The sequence below is a fragment of the Eschscholzia californica genome, unplaced genomic scaffold (assembly GCF_041429995.1).
Source record: "Eschscholzia californica isolate CP2 unplaced genomic scaffold, dmEscCali1.0.p SCAF_2, whole genome shotgun sequence".
NCBI classification, from domain to species: Eukaryota; Viridiplantae; Streptophyta; class Magnoliopsida; order Ranunculales; family Papaveraceae; genus Eschscholzia; species Eschscholzia californica.
Genome location: NW_028238309.1, coordinates 37,699,501 through 37,726,495, shown reverse-complemented (window position 1 = coordinate 37,726,495; position 26,995 = coordinate 37,699,501). Strand labels below are relative to the sequence as shown.

General features: G+C 36.8%; 1 protein-coding gene and 1 long non-coding RNA gene across 3 annotated transcripts; one reads left to right on the top strand and one right to left on the bottom strand.

The window, feature by feature from the left end:
• On the top strand, positions 1 to 4,277 carry LOC147557701 (uncharacterized). Its single transcript, XR_015234165.1, has 4 exons — positions 1 to 270; positions 1,947 to 2,079; positions 2,181 to 4,083; positions 4,176 to 4,277. It is a non-coding gene; the product is annotated as an uncharacterized LOC147557701 (long non-coding RNA).
• Positions 4,278 to 13,108: 8,831 nt separating this feature from the next.
• Positions 13,109 to 20,309, bottom strand: LOC147557700 (uncharacterized). 2 transcript variants are annotated; one of them, XR_015234164.1, is made up of 22 exons: positions 19,970 to 20,309; positions 19,697 to 19,860; positions 19,061 to 19,140; positions 18,781 to 18,867; positions 18,632 to 18,682; positions 18,409 to 18,526; positions 18,267 to 18,323; positions 18,105 to 18,169; positions 17,851 to 17,934; positions 17,714 to 17,764; positions 17,547 to 17,609; positions 17,411 to 17,457; positions 17,203 to 17,272; positions 17,057 to 17,119; positions 16,092 to 16,181; positions 15,971 to 16,009; positions 15,636 to 15,863; positions 15,476 to 15,561; positions 14,541 to 14,589; positions 14,328 to 14,408; positions 13,978 to 14,208; positions 13,109 to 13,890 (listed from the first exon to the last, which is right to left on the bottom strand). XR_015234164.1 is itself a non-coding variant. In XM_086659313.1 (22 exons), the coding sequence occupies exons 2-22, from the start codon at positions 19,812 to 19,814 to the stop codon at positions 13,482 to 13,484; spliced, it is 1,809 nt and encodes a 602-aa protein (XP_086515439.1). In that variant the 5' UTR covers positions 19,815 to 19,860; positions 19,970 to 20,309; the 3' UTR covers positions 13,109 to 13,481. The 2 variants fall into 2 exon arrangements, 1 of the variants encoding a protein (XP_086515439.1); XM_086659313.1 differs by having other exon boundaries at positions 13,109 to 13,669; positions 14,115 to 14,208.
• Positions 20,310 to 26,995: the final 6,686 nt, after the last annotated feature.

Sequence of the window (26,995 nt, the reverse complement as noted above, 5' to 3'; positions counted from 1 at the left end):
ATGGACTCTAAGTTGCAACACTAGGTATGCAGAATCTTTTCTTTATGAGGATTCTATTTCATTTTGTAGGGCAAGTTAATTTTCGTTTCAGGTGATTTGCAGTGCTTCTTTCTGGTTAACCTTTCTATTACAACCTCTTCACCTCGATTGGTCGACGTAAAATGACAAAACCCCAAGACCGAAGTTGTTAAGGAGATCTACGTGCATTTTGGGTAGACAAAAGAATCACGAAGTATTGATCTCTGGATGATCTTTAATACGGTAATCAAGGTAAGCATTTTTTTGCAATATACTCTTTCTTAAGATCTAATTGCGGACGACAATTTCCTTTTCAATTCAAATACTTGATCATGTTTTTGTGGACCTATTGTGGATATATGTTATGGCAAGGGAAAAGTTAATTATGGGCTAATATGACTAAGTTAAAAAACTGATATACAAATACGGGTGTCTGCGCATATATGTATATGTGCATGTGTTGTATAGTTGGTGAAAACTTGGCTCCTATTGGTGCTGATCAGGGATCAACCTGTTGATGATCCCAATCTAATCCCCTCTCTGACCGCTTACAATAGTATATCAACCATCACATGCCTGTTTTATCTGTGAATGAAAGTTCCTCTGGTTATGTAATAGATCTACATACTTTTCCTAGTTCTATTATTTACGTATTCATTAAGTTGATTTTCTTAATTTCCATTCAGTCCTGCCACGATTTGATCTTATCAGTTCTCTTTCACAAACCTTCACATCCATGACCCAAAGCTTATATGTTCCAACTACAATCTTATTCAACCCTTTGCTTTTCTTTATCATATCCTGTTATAAAATTCTTGAAAGCAAAACTGACTTTTTTTGTTTGAGTTTATAAACTCAAAGAGAGCCAAGGAAGCCTCCATATGGATTTTGACCCGTGCTCAAGCTTTGATAACTTGTCATTTTGCATTTACTGAGAGATGGTCCTCGTTTTAGCTCTTTTTGAGTGACGACATTATTTTGGATATGGCGTTCAATTGAAGTAATATGCAAATTTAGGACCCATTTTGATCATCCACCTTGCTCACTAAAAACTTCTGAATTTTGGTTCTTTAACAATGACTGCGATCATTTCTCTTCAAATTTAAATTGATTAAAGATGCGGCCATGCTGACACATTAAAATTGGTGTACAACCAAAACGGTAATAGTTGCATTTTGTTTGGGGTTATTATATGGTCTAGCCTGCATATATATTAGTGCTCAATGGTTTTAATACGGCTGTGTTTTGTTTGGATGTTACACCTCCCTTTCAAGAAGTTATAAAGGACGTAATATAGAGAAAAGTTACAAATTCAAGACCGAGCTGAAAGTGTGATTGGCTACTAAACTTGCCACACTGTTCGCCTTTTTGAAAGAACAAAAGACTGTAATAGGGAGATAAATTACAAATTCAAGGCCTAGCTAAAATCGTGATTGGCCAATAAAACTTGCCACAATATTCGCCTTTTTGAGAAAAAGCTGTAATATGGAGAAAAGGTACCATTCAAGACCGAGCTCAAAATGTGATTGGTTATTAAACATGTCACACTATTCGCCTTTCTGAAAAAGAAAAAAAAAACTGTAATATGGAGAAAAGTTACAGATTCAGGATCGAGCTTAAAGCGTGATTAGCAAATAAACTTGCCAAACTATTCGCCTTCTGAAAAAAGTTGTAATATGTAGCCCTTTGATTATTTTATAGGGGTCCTCCCAGGTCGGGAAGTGTTTTGCTGTCGCAGACTTTTTAATGAATTTAGAGTTTCTCCACTCCGTGTCTCGTTGCCTGAGTGTTCTTTCTTTCATGTCGGTTTTGGGTTTTGTGCTGTTATACGATGGTGTTTTTTGAAGCGAGGTTTCGTACCTCTGCCTGGTCTTGTACTTCTTCTATAAAATCCAAGTATTCTTTTATGAGCTTTTCGTTCTTTTCAGGATCGAAGTACTTTATCCATAGGCTAGGCTTTCCTATTTCGACGGGTAAGACAACCTGCATATCGTATACCAGTTTATAGGGTGTTTCCTCGTGGCCGTTCGAGGGGTGGTGCCATACACCCATAGTATAATGGTGAGTTCGTCGTTTTCCCAGTATTTTCCGTTTTCATGACATTTAGTTTTAATGTTGTGTAGAAGGGTTTTATTACTTACCTCAGACTTGTTTGTTTCCAGCAGTAGCTTCTTCACAGATGCATGGTTCATCTCCATCAATGTTTTCTCCCACATCAAGTGAAAATGTAACAAATTCAGCTTATCCATATCTCTGAGGAGGCCTGTCTCATTTCTCTGTTCCTCACTAGACTGTAATGGACATGTTCTTGTTTATCTTCTCTAACCGTGGTATGACCTTTTTTGGAGTGCCACTTGTTCCGTATGATCTTCCTACTCCACTTGTGTACTACCACTCTTCTGAGTGCCAACAGTCGTTACTTTCTCTTTCCGAGTAACCATAGATTACTCATCAAAAGTACCATATCTACTAACAACAAAGTTCTTTGGCTTTCCATCTGGATTTTATAATCGATACCCTTCACTCTAGGCTCATATCAAAGAAATACACATTTCTTAGCCTTCGGTTAGTTTACCTTCTGTCTAGACAATAGTCCCTTCTTAGTCAGTATAGTCATCCCCCTTTCGCTCATATGCCCATAACTGCATGTATCATAGTTTAGTAGTCTCGACCTCCTTGTTTGATGATAATACCGCTACAAATCCAGTAACTATGTTACCATGTAGCACATAGAGTAAATTCTTCTTTCACCCCTTCATAACTGTAAGACTTCCCTTAGACCAAAGAACACAACTTTAATAGTAAACCTACAACCGCATTATCATCAAGCATACCCAAAGAGATTGGATTTCTCTTTAAATTGGGAACATGTCTTATATTTTTTATGGTCCTCACAACACCATCGCGCATCTTAATCTGAATAGTACCAAATTTAACAACCTTGCAGGAGCATCATTCCCCATTAAAATCTTACCGCCATTAATAGGATTAGTAGAAAACCAATCCCTATGAAGAGATACATGGAATGTACGACCGGTATCCAAAATCCACCTATCTTCTGAGAAACAAGCATTCCTCATCGCTTTCATATTCCTCGATGACTGCTGCCTCCCATGGTTTCTTTCTAAGCTCCAAACAGTTCTTGAAAAGTCCCTCTTTCTTACAATTATGGCACCTGTACTTCTTAAGTTTCGATCTGGACATTGACTGACCCTTCCCATCGCTTAGATGTTGCGACCTTCCTCTTACAACCAACCAATCTCCTAATTCGCTTTCTTCAATTGATCTCCGTCTTAAATCTTTGGAGTTTAATGTTGCTTTAACATCCTCTAATGTTATAGTTGTTTTACCATATATAAAAGAATTAACTAAGCTTTCATATGATGTGGCAGGAATGCAAGCAATAGTACCTCCTTATCGTCATCTTCAAATTTGGCAACGATATTTGCCAAATCTAAAAATACTCAGTTAATTTCATCCACATGAGTTAAAAAAACAAAAAAATCATCCATATGATCTTTCAATGAACCCCCATTCCTACATCAGTAAACTAAAGGGTTATTTCCCAAATAGCCCCCAACTTTATGACCAGCTTCCTCTTTAGCCCCCAACTTTATGACCAGCTTCCTCTTTAACCCCCTACTTTATTGAAAATACCTAGATGGCCCCCTTTTTCAGTTACCATTAAAAATCCGTTAACTAGTCATCACCTCTCTCTCCTCCATCTCATCACCTCTCTCTTCCACCTCATCTTCTCGCCACCTCATTGTCGTCACGGGCGAAGGATGTCGGCCGGCCAATTTTCCAGCCGGCGACCTTCAAACATTAAAAAAAAAAAATCTCTTTCTTCTTCGTCTCTCTCTCTCTAACTAATATCTATCTCTCCCTCTCTAACTAATGTCTCTCTCTCACTTCATTTGTAGTATCACATTAACTTCCCCACTTCTCTTCAAACTCTCTCTTCTCTCTCTCTCTCTCTCTCTCTCTCTTCTATCTTCTTGCTGTAATGGCAGAAACAGCATTTGAAGAATCCTCAGGTCCTCTGAAATATCAGTTGAAATAAAGGTTTTACAATTTACATATACCCAGTTTTTTCTTTTTCTTCAGTCTCAACTCCATTAAATGTTTCTTAATCTCATCTTCTTCTTATTTTACAGAAACTGTTTTAAAAGTTTCCGTCCACTGTGAAGGTTGCAAGAAAAAAGTTAAGAAAGTTCTTCAAAGTATTGATGGTAATAAAAATGAACTACATTATATAACTCAATCCTCTGTTTTTCTAGCTCTGGGTATTCTTCAAAACCAATCTTTACTTTAAATTCCTCTTATTGATTTCACTTTTTCTCTCTGTAAAAATAGGGGTTTATACAACAACAATTGATTCACAACAACACAAATTTGTAGTAACAGGACATATATAAAACAGGGGTTTATACACTTCCATCAAACATTAGACAGCCAAAATCTGTTCGAACAGACCTTCAATGGATCGTTGATGACGGAGCTGACGCTACTCTTTTGATCCATGAAGGAGTTAAGGCCGAAGAAGAATATGAGAAGAGTGGAAAGATCCCTGATCCAACTTCAACTGATAATCCCGAGTTTCAGATTGTTCTTCAGATCATTAAAGATGGATTGAAGGAAGATCCTAAGAAGTGCCACAAGATGAAGGACAGATTAGTCGATCTGATTTGATTCATACTGATGATTTTGAATTATGCTAGTCTGATGTTTAAGCTTGACTCAAAATAGATTTCTAATTTCATTTTATCATATTACTCTCAGATCTAGGGTTTATATGGATATGTCATTATTTTTCTCATATTTGATTTCATTCAATTTCATGTTTAGATTTTTTTATTTTTTGTTGAAAATGTTTAGATTAATATGATAAGCCAGATCTGCTTAGGTTTTAGTTTTCTGTTCTGTCAGATCTGGAACATACGAATTATTTATTAGTTTTGAAGAGAGAGAGAGAAGAGAGATTTTTTTTTTGTTTGAAGGTCACCGGCCGGAAATTGGTCGGCCGACGACCTTCGCCGGTGAGGACGATGAGGTGGCGAGAAGGTGAGGTGGCAGAGAGAAGTGATGAGATGGAGGAGAGAAGGGTGATGACTAGTTAACGGATTTTTAACGGTAACTGAAAAAGAGGGTCATCTGGGTATTTTCGTTAAAGTAGGGTGCTAGGCAGGAAGCTGGTCATAAAGTTGGGGGATGTTTGAGAAATAACCCTAAACTAAATAGCTTTTTCTACATTACAAAGGATCAGTGAGGGATTTCTTACTTCACAGTCTATCGAGAGTCGATGCGGTGGCAACTTCCTGAAAAATCTCATTGCTTAAACACAACAGAATCTGTCCATGAGCTCTTTCCATGAGATCTTGCTTATCTTCTTCTCTTAACGACCCTACAAGTGCATGTTTCTCGTTCAACGTTTTCAGCAAACCCCTAAACTAACGCAACTCGCACTTTCGATCTTCCACATATTGAAATCATTACTTCTATCATCTTTCTATCTTGTATTTCGTCATCACCAAACCTTATAACCAGACTCTAATACCAGTTTTTCTCACAAAATTAAGCAAACAAGAAAAGTAATCGAAAAACAAACAATCACACAGAAATAAAGAGATTTACGTAATTCAGTTGGTGAGACCTACTCCACGGTGAACAACGGCGCGGTGATTTCTACTATGATGAGAAAACAAGTTACACAAGGGATTTCTGAGAAGAACTAAGATATCCCTTGGATTTTATAATTCTGTTGCGTTTTTCCTTTTGGCCGTTTTAATCTCTCATGAAAATAAAAATTAAAGATTTTCAGAAGCACAACCCGAGCAAAAGTATAAGTTGATCCATCTAAAGCACAAGTTTGCCGGTGTAATTTATCTATATATGAATAAAAAAAGTTAAAATGAAAGAGTTGGTGTCGCACGTACTGATAACTCTATCCCGTGTTGAAAGCAAGAGGGACGAACGAAACTCTGCTTCACCCACTTTTAGTGTTTAGTGGTTGAACAACGGAAAACTAACTTTAACTTATCTTTCTTATTGACTGCTCTCTCCATGCTTAAGTTTTTGGAGTTTCCTTCTTCATCCATGATTGTTCTTCAGATCATTAAAGATGGATTGAAGGAAGATCCTAAGAAGTGCCACAAGATGAAGGACAGATTAGTCGATCTGATTTGATTCATACTAATGATTTTGAATTATGCTAGTCTGATGTTTAAGCTTGACTCAAAATAGATTTCTAATTTCATTTGATCATATTACTCTCAGATCTAGGGTTTATATGGATATGTCATTATTTTTCTCATATTTGATTTCATTAATGTTTAGATTAATATGATAAGCCAGATCTGCTTAGGTTTTAGTTTTCTGTTCTGTCAAATCTGGAATATACGAATTATTTATTAGTTTTGAAGAGAGAGAGAGAACGGGAGAGAGAAGAGAGATTTTTTTGGTGGCCAATACGCGGACAACCGTTTTTTTTATATGGACAACTATTTTCGGGCCCAATGCGAGTCAACTATACTTGACTTAGTTGACTTTGATTTAATAAGGAGACAACTCCATAAAGTCTTCAATACTAGTAATTAGTAACTTGTGGACTACTAACAAAAATAATAGTTAAAGATTAAAAACCTAAACTGTCTTCTTCTTCATCTTCTTCCTTCTTAGTCTTATTCTTCTTTCTTCACTTATACTAAAAGTAAACTGTAGTTTCTACCATTTTTTTATCAAACCCTAGATGGATGAAGAAGACAAAATCTCTTCTTAGTCTTATTCTTCTTTCTTCACTTCTACTAAAAGTAATTTGTAGTTTCTACCATTTTTTTTTATCAAACCCTAGATGGATGAAGAAGACAAAATCCCTCAATCTGCACCTGAAGAAGTTTTCCAGACGTTTCTATAATAGGCATTAATGAAATTGATGAGGTAAAACAGAACATAACTTGCGACGAAAATCTGGCAAAATCGGACAATTTGTCAGATTTTCGTAGCAACTTAGCTTCTGTTATGCAATATTATCGCAAATTTTCTGCGAAAATATGGCATAACAGAAGCTAAGTTGCGACGAAAATCTGACAAATTTTCTGATTATGTCAGATTTTCGTCGCAAGTAATATTCTGTTATGCCATATATTTGCGCAACCCTAATTATCAGATTCATCTTCCTCTTCACCATCGTTTTCAGAGTCGGAACCAACAGATCCATCTTCGTCTTCCACATCTTCTCTGATTTTCTCTCCCATCAGTACCATCTTCTTCTTCATGGTTGGTTTTAGAGTTTTAGGGTTCTAACCTTTATCTTCGGGAAGATTCTACAACAACTCCCTTGCCTTTGTTTGATGCTATAACCACCAATATTGCTTCTCCAAGGAGTTTCTCTCTCTTGAAATTTGGGTGATGATGAAGAACAAGTAATAGAAGAGATGAAGACTAACTTACCTAGGGTTTATGGAGAAAGAGGGAGGTCATCAAATAATACATCTGATTCTAAGAGGACTTGAGTGAAAATAATAGAGAGTTGTCCCCTTAGAAACTGATGTCCATATAAAAATTTAATTTTTTTGCGCTGTCCACATAAGATAGTTGTCCATATAAGAAAAACGGTTGTCCGCGTATTGGCCACCATTTTTTTTTGTTTGAAGGTCACCGGTCGGAAATTGGTCGGCCGACGACCTTCACCGGTGAGGACGATGAGGTGGCAGAGAGAAGTGATGAGATGGAGGAGAGAAGGGTGATGACTAATTAACGGATTTTTAACGGTAACTGAAAAAGAGGGTCATCTGGGTATTTTCGTTAAAGTAGGGTGCTAGGCAGGAAGCTGGTCATAAAGTTGGGGGATATTTGAGAAATAACCCTAAACTAAATAGCTTTTTCTACATTACAAAGGATCAGTGAGGGATTTCTTACTTCACAGTCTATCGAGTGTCGATGCGGTGGCAACTTTCCGAAAAATCTCATTGCTTAAACACAACAGAATCGGTCCATGAGCTCTTTCCATGAGATCTTGCTTATCTTCTTCTCTTAACGACCCTACAAGTGCATGTTTCTCGTTCAACGTTTTCAGCAAACCCCTAAACTAACGCAACTCGCACTTTCGATCTTCCACATATTGAAATCATTACTTCTATCATCTTTCTATCTTGTATTTCGTCATCACCAAACCTTATAACCAGACTCTAATACCAGTTTTTCTCACAAAATTAAGCAAACAAGAAAAGTAATCGAAAAACAAACAATCACACAGAAATAAAGAGATTTACGTAATTCAGTTGGTGAGACCTACTCCACGGTGAACAACGGCGCGGTGATTTCTACTATGATGAGAAAACAAGTTACACAAGGGATTTCTGAGAAGAACTAAGATATCCCTTGGATTTTATAATTCTGTTGCGTTTTTCCTTTTGGCCGTTTTAATCTCTCATGAAAATAAAAATTAAAGATTTTCAGAAGCACAACCCGAGCAAAAGTATAAGTTGATCCATCTAAAGCACAAGTTTGCCGGTGTAATTTATCTATATATGAATAAAAAAAGTTAAAATGAAAGAGTTGGTGTCGCACGTACTGATAACTCTATCCCGTGTTGAAAGCAAGAGGGACGAACGAAACTCTGCTTCACCCACTTTTAGTGTTTAGTGGTTGAACAACGGAAAACTAACTTTAACTTATCTTTCTTATTGACTGCTCTCTCCATGCTTAAGTTTTTGGAGTTTCCTTCTTCATCCATGATTTTTTTCTACTTTAAAGATGATCTAAACCAACGCAATGTAGGATGATAGAGGTGGTGGTCAGTGAAGGTATACGCCTAGCGTTGATGCTGGAAGATCTCAGTGGTTGTCGGCGGCAAATCTTTAAGGATGAAAGCTTGGAATCTCTAGGTTTTGGAACAAGAAAAAGAAATATGGGGGTACTAGGTTATATCCCGTGCCCTAGAGCACGGACACTTGTATCAATCAAATGTTACGAAATTATTGTTATATTTTATTGAGAGAGAGAGATTTTTATTAGTTATTATGTTTTTGTATTACTTTTTTGTTCTTTTCTCTTAAATTAGTTATTATTCTATTGAGAGAGAGAGAGTGAGATATTTCAATTTCTTTATTTAACCCTTGAAATTTATTTTGTTTTTTTTTCTTAAATTAGTTATTTTATTTCTAAGAATGAAACGATTATTGTTTTTTAAATAGGTAACTTTATCTCTACGAAGGACTATATTTTAAATTTTGAGAAGGGCTTCTAGACAATATTCTTTATTAAAAAAGGATGTTTGTCCCAGTCATAGTTTTCCCTTATGTTTTATTATATAGACTAGGTAGGGATAGTTGGTGAAGAGACAGTGGTAAAGAAGACCCTGGGATGGTGCCGGGTGTGTTGACGAAGTCCTAAGAAAAATTACCTTCAAAAACAACAAAAAAAAGTTATTTCAATCAGTCACTAAAGATGAATTTCCCCACATAGCCTTCGATCCACATAAGAAATTAGAAATTGCACAGGTTAAATTTTACTATCGAAGCCTATCTCTTTACCATGTTATCTGATTTTCTTATATGGTTATGATAAAATTTGTCTTTCTACATGAACATAGGGGTGAGAATCCGTCCGGACGGGCGGGAAACAAACACTAGTTCAACCGGTCCGGGCGTGACGGGCACAAGTCTTTAAGTGTCCACCCGGACATCTAGATAAAATGGGCGGACATTTCAGATTTTTTCCAACAAAGTGCCCGTCCGTGATGGTTTTGATAGTCGGGCAAACCGGATATTGGTCGGTCGGGCACCGGTCACTAATGAACAAATATATAAAGTTTTATTCCAAATTAAAAACTGTTTAGTAGCTAGTGGCGGACCAAGAAAAATTTTGTTGTGGGGGCACTTTTAGTTACAATAAGCAGGTGTAAATCATTCAAAAATCTTGATATGGCGTTCAAGCGAGTTTCATATATCTTAGAGTTACATTCTCAACTAACTTGACTAGTGGTAACTTGTGCCTTGTATGGATTGTATCTCAATATAAATAATTAGTCGTATACACACTCAAATTATATAACACAACTGTAACAAAGTTATAGGGGGTCAACATCAAACTTACAAAAAAGATAAACTAAAAGAAGTAGTGATTTTAAAATAAAGGATGAAAAGAAGAATTACAGGGCCAATATGATAGGCAATTAAGAAGTAAGGGGCAGAAAGAACTTTACCCATACAAATTTGAAATGAAAAAGGAAGTTTTTTTTTTTTTGTTAAACCATTGAAACCATTTTTCATTCATAAGTGATTATATCACAATGTTACATGGATGATCATAACTATTTCTCTCATGTGAAAACTTCATGAGAGTTACATACCTTTAAATGCAAAGTGCCTCATGAAGAGAAAGAAATGCGACTAGACACCGACTCAATAAATGACCCTAAAGGTCGAAAAGTGAAAGGATCCTAAAGATCACGGATGAAAGGACCCTAAAGGTCAACAAAATAACCGGAAAAAACCAAAAGAACCACCGTTGTCGTCACCGGAGAACCGTCGCTGTCACCGGAAAATCGCTGCCGTCACCGCCATTGAACACACCACGTACAACACCAAATCTTCATTGGTGTTCATATACAAACCATTACCAAAATCCATCTTTTCCTCTCCACGAATCACAGTCGTGATTAGAATGATTCGTCTACTTGTTTATAGACGAAACTTGTCGCCGGATTGAATTGAGAAGATAAACAGAAACCCTATCTTTACCACCGCCCATCTATCCAACCATGATATCCCTCTTGTTCGAGATGATTGATCTACTAATCCGAGATTTCTAGGTTTTCCATTTGAATCTATATTTGTTATATCATTATCCATTGAAAATTGATATGAGATTTTACAATGGTTAATTCAAAAGAAGATAAATTTGTTAGTGACGATGAATTTGAAGGTTCCGATCTTGGAAATCAAGCAACCGTTGATGATTCTAGTGATTTATCTTCGATGAGTTTGGATATGTCTGAAACTGAAGTTGTAGGATCTTTGACAGTTAGTCATGGAAAAACAAACTCTAGATCTCAAGGAGGAAATATAGAGAAAGAGAGAGAGGGGGGAAGGGATGAAACCCTCGCCGGATTTGGCGAGGGTTTCAGAAAAAACCGGTTACTGGATATAAACGAGAGAAAAAGTATCTAGAAAAAGAAAGGAGAAAAATGAAAAAGTACGTTGATAAGGGGATCGAGCACGGGACCACAAATGCTAACTGCCTCGTCCCTCTCCACCTAGCCAATACCTAATCCATGATATTATTTGTGTTTCGTTTATATATAAAGGTACTTGACCTCTATCCGAAACAACAGACTTAGCATTAGGCCTGTGGGGGCACGTCACCCCCACAGGCCCCTACGTGGGTCCGCTCCTGTTGGTAGCTAAACAACTTCCGAAACTCCCACTTTACAATTTCAAAAAGTAACTGAATACATAATTAAAATATAATTATTGAGATTTCTCATGGATTACGATCGTTTAGAGCATCTCCAAAGTAAGAGCATCCCCAATGCAAAACTCAAAAAAATCTTTATTCATCCTGTGTGTCAAGTTCTATTTGAGATTCTCACTCCTAGGTGGCGTTAATAGAGATCCTCAATTTTTTTTTTGTCTCCAATGCAAAACTCTAAACTTATCTTATTTACTTATGTGACATAGTTATTTTTGTAAATAAGTAATTAGTTATTTTAGAAAATATAGAAGTCTCGATTTCTATTGGTTGAAAATCAAATATTGATGAGTTGGACAATTAGAGATATCTCAAGAGGACAATCTAGAAATAGAGTGTCCTCTTGAGATACCTCTATTCCACCCTCGACACGTCATCTTAGAGATCCAAATAGAGTGTTGCATTGGAGAGGATTTTTAAGAAAAAAAACTCTAAAAATCCTAAGTGGCACTCGGAGTTTCTAAGATTGAGTGTTGAATTGGAGATGCTCTAAAATCTTGGAAACTCTGAGTGCCACATATGATTTTTAGAGTTTTTTTCTAAAGAACTGTCTCTAAGAGCATCTCCAATGCAAAACTCAAAAAAATCTCTATTCATCCTATTTGTCAAGTTCCAATTGAGATTCTCACTCCTAGGTGTCGAAAATAGAGATCCTCAATTTTTGTATGTCTCCAATGCAACACTCTAAACTCTTTTATTTTAGTTATGTGTCATGGTTATTTTTGTAAAAAAATAATTTGTTATTTTGGAAATATAAGAAAACTTGATTCCTATTGGTTGAAATCTAAATATTGATGAGTTGGACAATTAGAGATATCTCAAGAGGACACTCTATTTTCAGAGTGTTCTCTTGAGATATCTCTATTCCACTCTCGACACATATCTTGAGATATCTCTATTCCACTCTCGACACATCATCTTTGAGATCGTAGTTGAGTTTTGCATTGGAGATGAGTTTTTAAGAAAAACTCAGAAAATCCTATGTGGCACTCAGAGTTTCTAAGATTAAGTTTTGCATTGGAGATGCTCTAATGCAACACTCTATTTGAATCTCTAAGATGACGTGTCGAGTGTGGAATAAAGATATCTCAAGATGACACTCAAGATTTGAATTTCAACCAATAAAAATCGAGTGTTCCAAATTTTCTAAATAACTAATTATTTGTTCACAAAAATAACTATGCCACATAAGTAAATAAGTTTAGAATTTTGCATTGGAGACATATAAATATGAGGATCTCGATTATGACCCTAGAAACCACCTCCTCATGGATAACGGTTGTAACTAATCCTACAAATCTAAAGGCTTAAAATCAATCATATAGGCGGGCAGCAGGTATAACGGATCGAGAAAGACGGGTTCGGTCGAGCGGACTATATAAGCAGACCCTTCAGACTCGAACGGTCGTGGGCAGTTTCAGGGGTTCTAGGCCAAAATCCCACACCTACATGGACATCTCCTTGAGTGAGCTTTTGTTTATTTTTTTACTCAATTTTTTGTTTAGGGTAGGGTCCCTTCAACCCACTGATCATTTCAAAATCTCCTAGAGTGAGATGGAATAAAATTCGGGACGTAAAGATGGGAAAGCAAAGGGAGAAGTCAAGCAATAACTCAAAATGATGGCATACAAGCTCTTGTTTATTTCTCCAACTAAATAGTTTTTTACTTTCTTTCAGATGCCTTCCTCATATGAAGAAAAAACAAAAGGATATAAAAAAAATTACACCCTTCCATTCATTTCTTCTTTGGAAAGGTATAAACCAACTTACTAGCTGTCCCCTCGGTCAACCCAGAAAGGAAACGAAAACAAAAAACAAACACAATTAGCTTCTTCTATGACCTAATTCAGCACATGAAACCCCCTCGCGAACCTTCACCTAAGAAAAAACTAGGTTCATACCCAAAATCTGTACATACCAATCCGAAAGGATACCAGCGACCAGGAAAAAACTCCGCATAAGGTACTGCACCGATACCCTTTTTTTGGTTTTCAAATGTGAACACCATTACCATTAGCATGCACACCGTTAGCAGCAACCCCATTTTGGTGCACTTTGGCTGTTGGTGATCCATTAGTTGTGCTCTTCTTCATTGTCACTACCTGCTGTTGTTGCAGATTAACATGGCCATTTTCTTTTAAAGGTTCTAACGGCTGCCCACATGCTGCTGCTATTAGCCCTGTTTATTGGAAAAAAACGACATTATTCAAATCTAAATGGTGTACAGTATGACAGTAGAGGTATGTAACACCCATCTAAATACCAGTCATATTATCTTTGATTTAAGCACCACTTGGGCCCACTATCCTGGTTTCACAGGATACAAGATTATTTTTGGCATTAGCCAGCCCTAGACACACCCCTGGCTTTTCACCCAACCAATCTAGGAGCCAAAGCAACCTGAAAGGCTTAACCGACATGTAAGACACAGAGTTATGTTATAACCCAGGTCTGGAAGGTCTTCTTGAGCAATGCGGGAGTAAGTACCTTGCACATGAAACTACTGGTTCACATCATAACAGGACACGATTTCAGCCATAGCTTTAGAATGCGAACAATCAAGTCCATTCAGCTTGTTCTAATCTTTATGTTAAAGGGTATTTCGGAATGAGTAAGATACATACCTACGAAAAGTGCTGAAGGTCTCCCAGGTCTTGACTTGAATTCGGGATGGAATTGAACCCCAACAAAGTATGGATGTTGAGTCAATTCGCAAATCTGCAAGTATGTGTAAAAATTAGCAAAGAGATGCTTATGTATACACCCTAATGCCTCGTTTTTTCCCATGTGTAAGAGAGAGAGAGAGAGAGAGAGAGAGAGGGGGAGAAAGTGAATACCTCCATTCTTTGACCAGTTTCATCTTTCCCAACAAATGAAAGACCAGCACTTTCAAATTGTTCAACCATATCAGGATTTACCTGTACCGGATAAAATAAATACAAGAATTACAGCCGCTGAATCAAATAAAGAAAAGCATGCCCACAAATTTTATGCATACATGCAAGCAACAGAATGTAGAAAGCACATGCATGTATGTTGGAACCACTTACCTCATATCTATGCCGATGACGTTCATCCACATATTTTACATTTCCATACCTAAAAAAATATCGCAGTAAGTTACACGAGAATAAAGCATTCTGTTGATGATGTTGCATTTACTGAAAATAACAGTTCTTAATAGGCAGAAGACTACAAATCTGAAGAGAGTGCATAATAAATAAGATGGTCCCTCTGTTTTCAATCACAAGCATCACATTCTTCCTTGAGTGAGACCCAGCCCTTGACTTGGCTTTCTGAAGTTGCCAATTTAGTTTGTAAGTCAGTCTTCCTAGGGTTGTTTTTTGGTCATCAGTAGGTGGAAAATAATTTCATATATATGGAGAAATTAGTAAATATTAAAGGTGGTCGGGTTTTTTTATTTAGATTTCATAATAAATAAGATGGTACTCCTATACTAAGCCTGAAGAAGGTGGTCGGGTTTTTTTATTTGGGGGTCCTGTTTTAATTTTGTAAATATTAAAGGGGGTTATTCTCAGTTGATATTATATGGGAAGAGAAAATAGTCTCCAAAATAATATCAACTGAGAATAACACCCTTTAATATTTACAAAATTAAAACGAGACCCCCAAATAAAAAAAAACCTAACCACCTTCTTCAGGCTTAGTGGAGGTCCATCAATGGCCGTCGCATATTAGAAAAAGCAAAACCTCTTTCCACTCTTTTTATTCGTACAAACAGAAAGAGGACTCCAATGCTTCATATTTTTGTTAGCTGAGGATGAGGAGCGTGTTGTTCACAAAATTATCTCCTTACATTTTAAATTGTCAGACTATCGATTATCTTATTTTGCAAGTCCAATTAGTACGAGGAAGGAGAACATAATTTATTAAAATTTTATTCTCCCCACTTACGGAGAATAACATATCGGTAACCTTATGCCAACAAGAAGAATAGTAAAAAAGTAGTTGAAATAGTTCTCACAATTTTGCCGATTTACAGTCAGTAACTTGGAAAAACGTTCTCCTTGAACCAAGACGCATAGTACCTCCCATATGTGTTCTTGAACCCTGAGAAAAATGGAAGAGATAAGATAGTTGCTCTTTCTCCTTATCAATTGAGATTTAATAAATGAAATATGTACCTCAGGCATAAATATAACACAGGGATTTTTAGTTTCAGAGTCGATTTCAGTGCTGTTAGCATCTTGCAGATTAAGAACTGAACGTGCAAACTCAATGACAGCTGTTTGCATCCCTAGACAAATGCCAAGGTAAGGTATCTTGTTTTCACGAGCATATTTTGCAGCTAAGATTTTCCCTTGCACTCCTCGGTCGCCAAATCCTCCTGGAACTAAAACACCATCTGCACCCTGGAGTGAAAGGAGACAACTTTTTGAGAGCTGAAATATAAAACCTACAAATTTGGCGAGTAAACGCATGAACTGGCTGAACTCCAGAACCCTAAAAAAGAGCATACCCTCAAAAGATCCCATGCAGCCTTATAAACTTCGGGTGTCTGCAAGTAGAATTAAGATTGTTATATAATGATAAGAAATACTAGATTAGACATAACGCATGAAGCCATAACGGATAAGAACCTCGTCCTTAGTTGCATCTTCAAGGTCACTGGCTGCAACCCACTCCACTATTAGTTTCCTACGGCAATCAACAGAAGCATGCAGAAGAGCCTGCAAACAGCAATAATGTGCTCAGACGTCCATAAGAGTGTAGCTAACCCATACTGTGTTTATACTACATTTACAAAATGAAAAGTAATCTGAAATACATTGTTGCCAAAGCCTTTTGCTGACTATTCTATCCCAGGAAAATTCTAGGATTTGGGATTCTAATATTATGAAATTAAAATTGTTAAACCGCTCGTGAAAATACTGAACATGTGATATTCTTAAGAGAACGAACCAATTTTGAATATTTTCTCACTAGTGCAAATTAACATCCAAAGTGAAAGGGGTAACATCCTATGTCGTACACTTATAGAGTTGCTACACACGTCAACAAGGAAAATGTCAGGTGTGTTAATCCCAAAAGGCTGGAACATCCTATGTCGTACACTTTAGCATGGTATAAGAACATGAAATTGGCCGAAGACCCAACATGTCATTATTTTTAGGCTCCGGCTCCCTACGCAGACCTTAACCAATCTGGGAAATCTTGCAAACCTTAGTCTGAAATTTATGCACAGGGATTTTGAGAAAAAAAAAAAAAGCTGGTCTAGCCAGCTTTGGCCAATTTTCCAATGAAAGAAATCCAAACCCTTTTGACTCTGTTGACAAGAATATAAGACATTATAACACTTAATTTAAATCAGCACCGAGATAACCAATATGAATAAACTATAAGATCAGAAGAATTTAATCTTATTTGTCAGAAGCAACAGCACAGAAGTTTATAAATATGAGGCCATGCGCATTATACTCGAGAAAGAAACACAAAAGCGAAATACTCGGTTATCCGCTCAGAATATAAAGAATCCAAGACAGTTAATGCAAAAAAATTAAGAAACAAAGGCGTAAAACGAAATGAGACAGTGGACAAACTTCACCTTCAATACAGAGAGGTACGAGTCCGAAAGGCCGGTATATTTTCCAACCATCGCAATTCTTACCTGTAATATATATTGCAAACCAGTGAGTAGGGAAACCATATCATGAAACTGGATAGTCATTATACAGAATTTATCACACATACAGTATCATGCAACTTATCACAGATTAGAGCTCTAGCTGTCCATTCCTTTAAAACAGGCTCCCTAGCAATACTGCACATATCAGATGATAAGCCAACATACAAGAGGAGAGGAAGTTATCAAACTCATCACATAATGATTCACAATAAAATCCATTTCCAAGAAAAAGAATGGGAGATGAAAGCAAACGGGAAGAGAGATTTAACATACCCTGTAAGGTTCAGAGCTTTAAAGATTGCTTCATGCGCCTTCTGATCCTATACGATAGTAGAAAACACATAAACTTTCAGTAAGCAAAAAAAACAACTTTTAAGCCTAAAACTTGACGTCTCTTAAAAACACCTACTCTCAACAGAAGTGGAACGTGCCAAATGTTTGAAACATCGTAGAGAGTGAGGATGTTTTCTGTCTGGAAAACACGTATCTTACTAGGGTTAGGTAAATTGAATAGAATTAATTTGTAACTAGCACAAGAAATACTGTCAAAAAAGTAAATTTTAAAAGAAAAAGTACCGGGACATGGCAGAATTGAGAGAGTTTTACTTTGACGTTTTCATCTAGCACCTGTCCATGATTAGACTAGGAACTTGAGACCACCAAAATCATATGGAGACGAAGTAGATAACTGAGAAAGAAAAAGATAGGAAAACCTTTGTGCTGCGACAAGCTAAAATATTTGGGGTCAATCCCAAACCCCTTAGTCCCCGTACACTATGTTGAGTCGGCTTTGTTTTCTGAAAGCGATAAACACCATCAGCACACTTATCAGATAAAACAACATAAACTTGCATACTTCAGAATACTTTAACAACAAATTATCACCTCACAGCTCTTTCAAGATAAATAATAATTGATGCAATCTCTAAGTGTTCCTAACATAAATAACTAGTGTAAGTATGCACACCTGCTCTCCAACAACGTTCAGAACTGGCACGAGACTAACATGAACCAAGCAGAAGTTCCCGGAGCCTAAATGAGAAGAAAAAGAAATTTCAGGACTGCTAGGAAAACAAATATCTTTGGAAAGCTGACGTATGTATTGGAAACGCTTGCACAATTTTCTTACCAACACGGTACGAAAATTGACCTAATGCCTCGATAAATGGCATCGACTCAATATCCCCTGCATCAATAATGATCTTTTAGTCGAACCATGATAAGAATAAGCCCTCTTCCATTTGCCCCGAAAAAAAGTATTCTTAGTATACCTATCGTTCCTCCTAGTTCTATCACACAGACATCTGCTGATCCCTCTTTGCCATCTACTGGTATCCTAGCAACACGTTCAATCCACTCCTGAATTGCATCTGTAATGTGAGGAACAACCTACAAAAATTATTGGAAAACATAAAACCATATAATAAGCTGTGGACCTGTGAGAAAAATATAAGACAAACACAGTTATACACTTATAGTCAAGTTGAGACATACCTGTACGGTTTTTCCTAGATAATCTCCTTTTCTCTCTTTCTCAAGAACAGACTACATAAGAAAAAAAAAGTAGGCAATAATTAGTACAATCCACAAACCTTTGAGTTCAATCAAAATGACACATGATTATGTGCAAGCAAACTACTTACCTGATAAATCTTGCCCGTTGTGATATTGTTGTCACGGGTCAACCTAATATCTAAGAATCTTTCATAGTTGCCGAGATCCAAATCCACCTTTAAAATAGAGAAAGATAGTCAAAGTTGATCACTACCAAGCCATATCATTGACTTCACATAGAAGCCACAATAAGAGGACTAAGTCCTGAGATACATAAGGGTTCTGATTCCACTAGTATAGAGTGTAAGGAAGAGAAGGAACATATGCATGTCGATTAAAATGTACAGAGAGAATACTAAGTATATTTACCTCACCACCGTCATCCAATACAAAAACCTCTCCATGCTCGAAGGGTGACATCGTTCCTGCATCTGTGTTGAGGTATGGATCTGCACAAATATATGGAGATAAGAGTAGGCAGCCAATACCACATGGAGTTTAGACCTTAAATCTTGAAAAGGGTAAAGAAATGTTTTACATATGCTTCAAATTAATACATGGAAAAGAACAACAAAGAGGCTGGACAATCAAACATTAATAGAAAATAAAGACACATTTAAACCAATAATTAAATATTAAATCTATCTACTCAATTCAAACTATTGATACCATTCATTTGTGATTTTGTAGTCTAACAGAAACATACCTAAACTTAAAAGAAATGAAACATCAAAAGAAACCCCCCATTTTCTTACTACCACTAAACCCAAATTCAACAAGGTGAGTACAAATTAAAAAAGTGAGTTAACAAAAATTGAAGCTTCCTCTATCTAAATCCCTAAAACCCATCATAAATCTTACAAGTAAACACATTTTTAAGTATTTCAAATCAAACAAAGAAGAACAATCTTTCTCTCTCTCTCTCTCGCCACTAACAAACACATTCTGTAAGTCTAATAACTAAGAGGTAGAGAGAGAGAGAGAGAGAGAGAAAAAGAAACAGACCGATTTTAATGGAAGTAACTCGAAGGCCACAAGACATGAGAAGCAATCCGATGCTACTTGCAGTAACCCCCTTTCCCAGACCACTAACAACCCCACCAGTCACCAATACATACTTCATTTTTCTGATTTCTGATTTCTTCTTCAAAACTCAAACCTCCCCACTTCTGTTTAAACCAGATATAAAAAGATTGAGTTAAAAAATATAAATATAACAGAGAAACCCAATAATCTGATAATTTGGCAAAGTAGGTAAACAAGATAAAGAAAAGAAACCTTGCTCTTGTTGTTGTTGGCTAAATGTTGGCAAATATTGGAGATCAAAGAACAGAGTTCTTTCGTTTCTCTCTCTACTTTAACTGAATATCCCTCTCTCTCTCTCTCTCTACTGTAAGCTCTCTCTCTCTCTCTCTCTCACTAACCCACAGAGTCTAACAAACCAAGAAAGCAGTTTGAATAGTAATGAATCAAAAACCCACAGTGAGGTTAGCCGTTTTCAGTTGAGGGAAGGAAGATTGAAGATAAAACCAAATGAGGGAAATTGAAGGTTTGGGTATTGAGGTTTATATGAGGAGGAAGAAGAAGAAGAAGAGGAGGCAGCCACTTTCGTCACCCCAAACAAAGAAAGGCTTTCCCTTGTTTTTAAAGAGAAATGGAAGACGAGGGAGAAAGGTATTTCTGTCTTTTCCAGTCTCACCTCGACCTTTTTAGGGTTTCTTCGTATTTCCTTTTTTCTTTCTTGAAAAATATTAGAAACAAGAAATTTATTAAATTAGTATGTATTTTATTAAAGTAATGATGATATTATATAGTTAATAATTATTAAATTAGATTATCCCTTACTAAGGTTATATCCATTTTCCCACTTTCTTCAATCCTATGAAAAAATAATCTTTCTTTAGTGCTAAAGAGTCTAAACATATTCTTGTTTTTTTTAAACCAACCGATTTCATTTACTTAACAAAACAAAAAGTTACAAGGATGGAACCCACGACTAGTCAAAAAAGATTACGATGGCGTCATCATCGGAGAGAAGATTTCGATTTTCCCTCCCCAATCACCACTCCACAGTGAGCTGGTAGGTTTTCGACTGGGTTTCGGTTTGGCTGATGAATTAGGTGTGGAGGAGTTTATATTGGAAGGAGATTCCAAAACCCTAATTGAGCTCCTATCGCACAGTGAGCAAATCACCCCATGGAGACTACAGGGCGATCTAACAGAGCTACGTGGCAAGGCAATTGCTAAATGAGTTATTTACGCTTATACCCCTTGAAACTCCAACTCCACCGCCAACAATCTAGCGACATCTGCTCTAACACCCTAAGTTTGGGGGTTTTTAAACTTTACACCCTCTAGCAGTTCTATGTGCCAAAATACGTCACCATGAGCGCCCCCAGAAATCCACGATCAATGGGGTTACCCCAGTGACCAAGCCCGAATTAATGGATAATGCGTCCGAACCATTATCTTCGGGCACCCCGAAGCAATGCTAAAATAAGCAAGAACATCCAGCCCTGGAAAGAAGTTCACCCTCACCTCCTCGGCAGACCTCCCTCCGTATATCCGTCGGGGAGACGTTACAGTATCCCGGATATACCCGTTAGGGGGAGTTACGGTATCCGTATTTATGGTGATAACACTATGCGTTACCGTTTTAAAGAGACAACTCACCACCAGGCGACAGTCGACCGAGACACTATAAAACGACTAAAAAGAGAATGATACAAGCATTTCAATTCCCTGGCAATCAACTTAATTTATCTCTCTATCATCTGGTCATCGACTAATACATTTTATCTCTCTTGACGGTCAGAGACTTATGCAAGCATACACCTAATTGTATCACCTTCTCTCCCGACGGTCGTCTTGCTCAGATAACATATATAACACCATAACTTAATCTCTGGTTTGCAATTCACATTTATTATTTGTCAAGCTTACTGACTTAACCGTCGGAGTCCCTTTGGACGACACCATCCTGGTGTCCCCCAGAGACCTCACAAGCAATCCACAAAATCAGCAAGAAGGTTTATTATGTACAAAGTATATGCAAATAAGGAAACATATCCTTACTACAACCGCAAAAAGGTGGTTTCATTCATCTAAGCCGGTGGATCCTTACCGCCTCATGTTAACCGCTTGGTGACAGTCGATTTGAGCCTATATAGAGCAACAGGATTGCCCTAATCAACCGTGCGAGGTTCAATCTCAAAACTCGGACTTTGAATTTAATTGTTTAGCGATAGTCACGTGCTCGTGCGAGTAAAAGACGTTATGATATGGCGACATTAAACATCGCCGAAAGTTTTAATGGCTTGATGAAAGATGCAAGAGAACTTCCCATTACACATGTCGTTGAGTTCATCAAAGCTACATTACAAAGCTGTTTTTTTAACCGTCGACAACAAACAACTCGCAGGGACTCGATTCATACGCAATAGGCAGCAGACAAGGTGGAGGAAAGGTAGTTATGGGCTGATCATTTCACAATTATAACAATTAGTAATGACGAGTTCGAAGTTAATTATCGTCATTTTTAATAGAAGGTGGATATGAAAAATAAGACTTGCACTTGTCGTGCGTTCGATCTTCAATAACTTCAACTTGTGCATGGTTTAGACGTATGTAAGACGAGATGTTTAGATGTTTACCATTTTTGTTCCAGGTTTTACCCTCTCCAAATAGTTAAAGATGTTTATGCAGACTCGATATTCCCAATGACATCGTCATCAGCTTGGGTATCTTCTAACTGTGCGTCGACCTCCAATTTTGGACCTCCCACTACACGTCGTCGAGAAGGAAGACCTAAGAAGGCCAGAAAAAAGTCTCGAGGCGCGATTTACCAAAGAGGAAGGTAAAATGTGGGAGGTGCGGTCAATTGGGACACACTCGTAGGACGTGTAGAAACAATGAATTCGTTCCTGGTTTTTGCAAAACTCTTCCTAAATAATAATTTTAAGTCTGCTACAAATGATTATTTAATGAAATTATCTTAGATTCTATTGATATTTGATGAAATTGTCTTGGATTCTATAGATCTTAAATGGAATATTTTAGTTTATGTTCGAAATCGGTTGGACAAGGTCGATCCCTACTGGGTAATGTTGTCTTCGTCTAAATAAGATCGATATTGACAAACCAAAGTTGATTCCGTTACCTGATGAGACATAAAAATGTCCCATTTGAATCTCTTAATTCGGACTAGTTAGTCCATTTCGAGCAGTTACTCTGATAAATTGGTTGTTTCTCTTGTCCAGGTGCCTTCTACGGAGTTTGATACGAAAAATAGATAAAAACGAGAGAAAGATACTCGAGGGGCATTTTGGTCATTGGTAGATGAGGGTAGTCTGGTTATTTGGTCAATGTTAATACTCCGATGAAAAGTAGAGTCTAAGACAACCCCAACGACGAAAAGGGAACTCGAATTGGAGTTTGGATGACCAAGTGAGCTAATAGACAAGTGGCACGCAGGTAGGGACAAGATCTGGCGGTATGGATTAACTTGTGATACACTGTTGGGCGTAATTGGAACCGTCTCGGGAATTTTTTCAGCTTCTGCTCCAGTGTTGCTCGAAAGAATATACTCCCATAACCTGGACTGATCTAGCGGACTCTGACAGCGAAGAGCACGAGTACTGCATCCCGGAGCACAATTGTTTCATAGCCCGAGAAGCACAGTATCATTTCTTTGCTAGTAACAAAATCTGCACGATGATTCTTCTATCTTAGAGCATCTCCAATGCAAGACTCAAGAAAAACTCTAAAAATCCTATGTGTCAAGTGTGAAAAATGGCTCTCTAAATGGTCTCTTTCCTATTTGGCCATTTATAGACACTCTATTTCAAAACCATCTCCAATGCAACACTCAAGAGAAACTCTAAAAACCTATATTTTAGTTTAAAACTAATTGATTTGCTTATGTGGCACTTAGAGAAACTCAAGAGGACACTCTAAACTTAGAGTGTCCTCTTAAGGATCTCTAAAATGAATCTTGACACATCACTTTAGAGATTCATGGTGAGTTTTGCATTGGAGATGGATTTTAGAGAAAAACACAAAAAATCCTATGTGGCACTCTAAGATTTAGAGCTTGAGTGTTGCATTGGAGATGCTTCTTGGAAAGTATAAATAGATTTTGCCGAGATTGAGAGAGAAGGAAGGAAATTAAAAACGGAAATGGCAAGAGACCAGATTGAATGAGAAAGAGCTAGAGATTAAGCAAGGTTTCAAAGATATGATTTTGACAAAATATATTCTAGAGAGAGAAAGCTCACGGCAGAAATAGGAAGATCTCTCGGTTGTTGATTTTAAGAGAGAGCTGGATATTAAGAGCTTATAGAAACAAATATTACAGAGAGAAGATGGTTGCTTGATTAAGAAAGAATATAAGATAATCACATATTGAAGATCGAAGGAAATCTAAAAAGAGAAAAAGATTTCTGATTTTATTTATTTCTTCTTCTATATAGCAGAGGGACTCACGATCATCGAAGGGGAACTCGATCTGAGAGCTCGACTGGATATACATCTTGTGGGACAGAATCAAATGGGTTTTGTTCTTCTTCTCTAAGCATTTAATATGATATTTTAGAGAGAGAAAAGAAGAATCGAGATAGAAATAGTGGTTGGTCTTAGAGAGAGATGGACTTTCTTCTTCTTCTTTTATTGTTATATTACAGAGAGAGGGAGAGTAATGAAACTTCTTTTCTGTTTGAACAAATTTGAGTGAGAGAAGATTTGTAGAGACAGAGTTAAAAACAGAGGATATAATTCCTTATTGTTTTTATCATTTATTTTTCTTCTTCTTTTGTTATTCTTTTAGTGATAGAGAGAAAACAGAGAAGAGAGAGATAAAGAGTTGAGAAGAAGACTCTGTTTGGGTTGGGATTACTGCCGGAAAATTATATTCTTTCTTGTTGGAGAATTATTTTCCTTAGGAGTGTGTTTGACTGCCACAGAGGGAAAATAACTTTCGGTGAGATTTTCGGCATTACAAATCATGTGTTACTATTTTCATCTAACTTTGAATATCAACATTTGTTTGAACATGAGTTTCTAACTTCTCTTACTAGGGTTTATGATGCAATTCTAACATAATTTTGATGATATCTTTTTAATGCTTTAATATCTTAAAATGTTTTAATTATTAAAGAAATCTTGATTTTGGTGCAAGAAACTTTCTTCATTAGATATGCTTTCTGTTTGATGATTCATGTTTAGATTATCATCTTTGATGAGTCATGCTTATAGATTGATAGTTAATAGTTTCAATTTCGATGTGTCGATTCTTTGGATTTAGACTTTAAGAATATTAGATTTTAATTCGACTATTTTCCGGGGATTGGTAGGATAGGTTACTAATACTTGAGTGATACGAGAGATATGCATGGTCTTAATTAGAAAGTGTTTAGATGGATTCTAAATTCCTACCTTACTCACCTCTTTGAGTTTATTTCTATTATTTGCTTTAGTATTTTATTATTTTATCACCAAAACTGATTTCCAAAGAAAAATCAGACTAAATCTAAGTTCAAGATAGGTTTGACTTAGTCTCTGCGTATCGACCCGATCTTACTGGAATTATTACTTGACGCCCGTATACTTGTGGGTGGTGACCTTTTTAGGGCAAACTTTTAGGCCCATCAAGTTTTTGGCGTCGCTGTCGGGGACTGCGTTTTAAATTTATTCTAATCTTGGAAAGTTTTTGGTTTTTTTGACTTGTTGAATACTTTGACTTGCTTCTTCATTTTTTGGGTACAGAACACTAAGGAGTGAAGGAGAAGGCGCAACAAGGAGGAGGACCTCAGGAGAAGAAATTTATAATTTTTTTATTTTTTATTTCACTTTGGTGAGAAAGAGAGACTTTAGACTTTTTAGTACGTTCTTTTGTTTTAAGTTTTGACCCTAAATTTAAAGGGCATAATTGTAATCGAAACCAAAGAAGCCTCTGGTTCGAACACTTGAGGGAAGAGTTGCCCGGGTCTGCTGCAAAGGTCGTCGCCCGTCTTGAACGGGAGGTAACTTTTCTTAATCACCCACGAATCCCATGTAAGTGGGTACTTGTGTGTGTTTTGTGTGCCTCATTTATTTGACGGACTGTTTAGTTTAATCGTCTTTAGTAAGAACACTAACCCATTACAAGATAAGAGTCGGATTTCATCACCGGTCTCTTGCCCATCTAGGAAACAACGTTGCCTCAAACCTCACTTAAACTAAAATCCTATTTAGACATTGGCCTCTAAGGTATCGAGCTCATAGGATCTCTGAACAATTCAAGAACTCGATTTTTATTTGGGCATTCCAAAAGGGAAAGTGTCATACAATTCTTTAAAAAAGGTCGCCTCGAGAAGAGGAAATGTTGCCTCAGGTAGGGGTGGGAATCGGACGGGCTCGGACATAATATAGCCGGACTCGGGCAGATCGGGCACTACATTGCATAGCCCGCGACAATTTGTCAGGCGGATCGGCCATGACAAAAGCAACCAATTCAGAGCCCGTAGCCCGTCCGAGCCCGCCAGCCCGAGCGGGCTCCATTAGACTCGGGTCGGACGAGCTCGGGTAATTTTATTAAAAAAGTATTTAAAAAAACAAATTTCTAAATAATTACTTAAAATAACATTCATACATAGTTAGAAAGTTTACAAACTAATTTACTTAAAAAAATTACTTAAAAAAATCAAATCTGAATATCTCTTAGGTTTAGAAAGTCTACAAACTATTACTTAAAAAAAACAGATCTTCTTATGAATATCTCTTATCTTTAGAAAGTATACAAACTAAAACAGATCTTGTTAAAAATACAAGGTTGGAGATCTGTTACATGATATTCATACGAAATTCATCATCACCACAAAAAAAATAAAAAGTTACATGATATCTCTTATTTTCTGAAACATATCTACAAACTAAAGATAACTAAAATTTACATCACAGAAAGTTAAATGATACAAAATAATTATAACTAAAGTATTTAAAAGATATCAATAAACTGCATTCTATAAACATCATCCACAAAAAAATACACATTTTTTTCACCTTACTGAATCAGATTATAGATCTGTTTGATCAAACGGATCAAAGGTTAGATCCGTCTGATCAAACAGATCTGACTCAAGCGAGTAAAAGATCTGTTTTAGAAAGTCTACAACTTTAAATCATAAAAAAACCCAGAAAACTAGTGATTACATATGAATTTCGGAGGCTTCAACCACTTCATTGTTCAGTGCATCAAGGTTGAAGATCTTACACTTTAGAGCTTTAGAATGTGCCATTGCTCGTCATTAACCATCAAAGGTAAGCTTG

Coding starts and splice junctions, on each gene's coding strand:
- LOC147557700 (XM_086659313.1), bottom strand. CDS start 19,814: ATGAAGTATGTATTGGTGACTGGTGGGGTTGTTAGTGGTCTGGGAAAG. Junction 18,324..18,408: donor AGAACTAGGAGGAACGATAG/GTATACTAAGAA, acceptor TTATTGATGCAG/GGGATATTGAGTCGATGCCA. Junction 16,182..17,056: donor CGTACCTCTCTGTATTGAAG/GTGAAGTTTGTC, acceptor TGCTGTTTGCAG/GCTCTTCTGCATGCTTCTGT.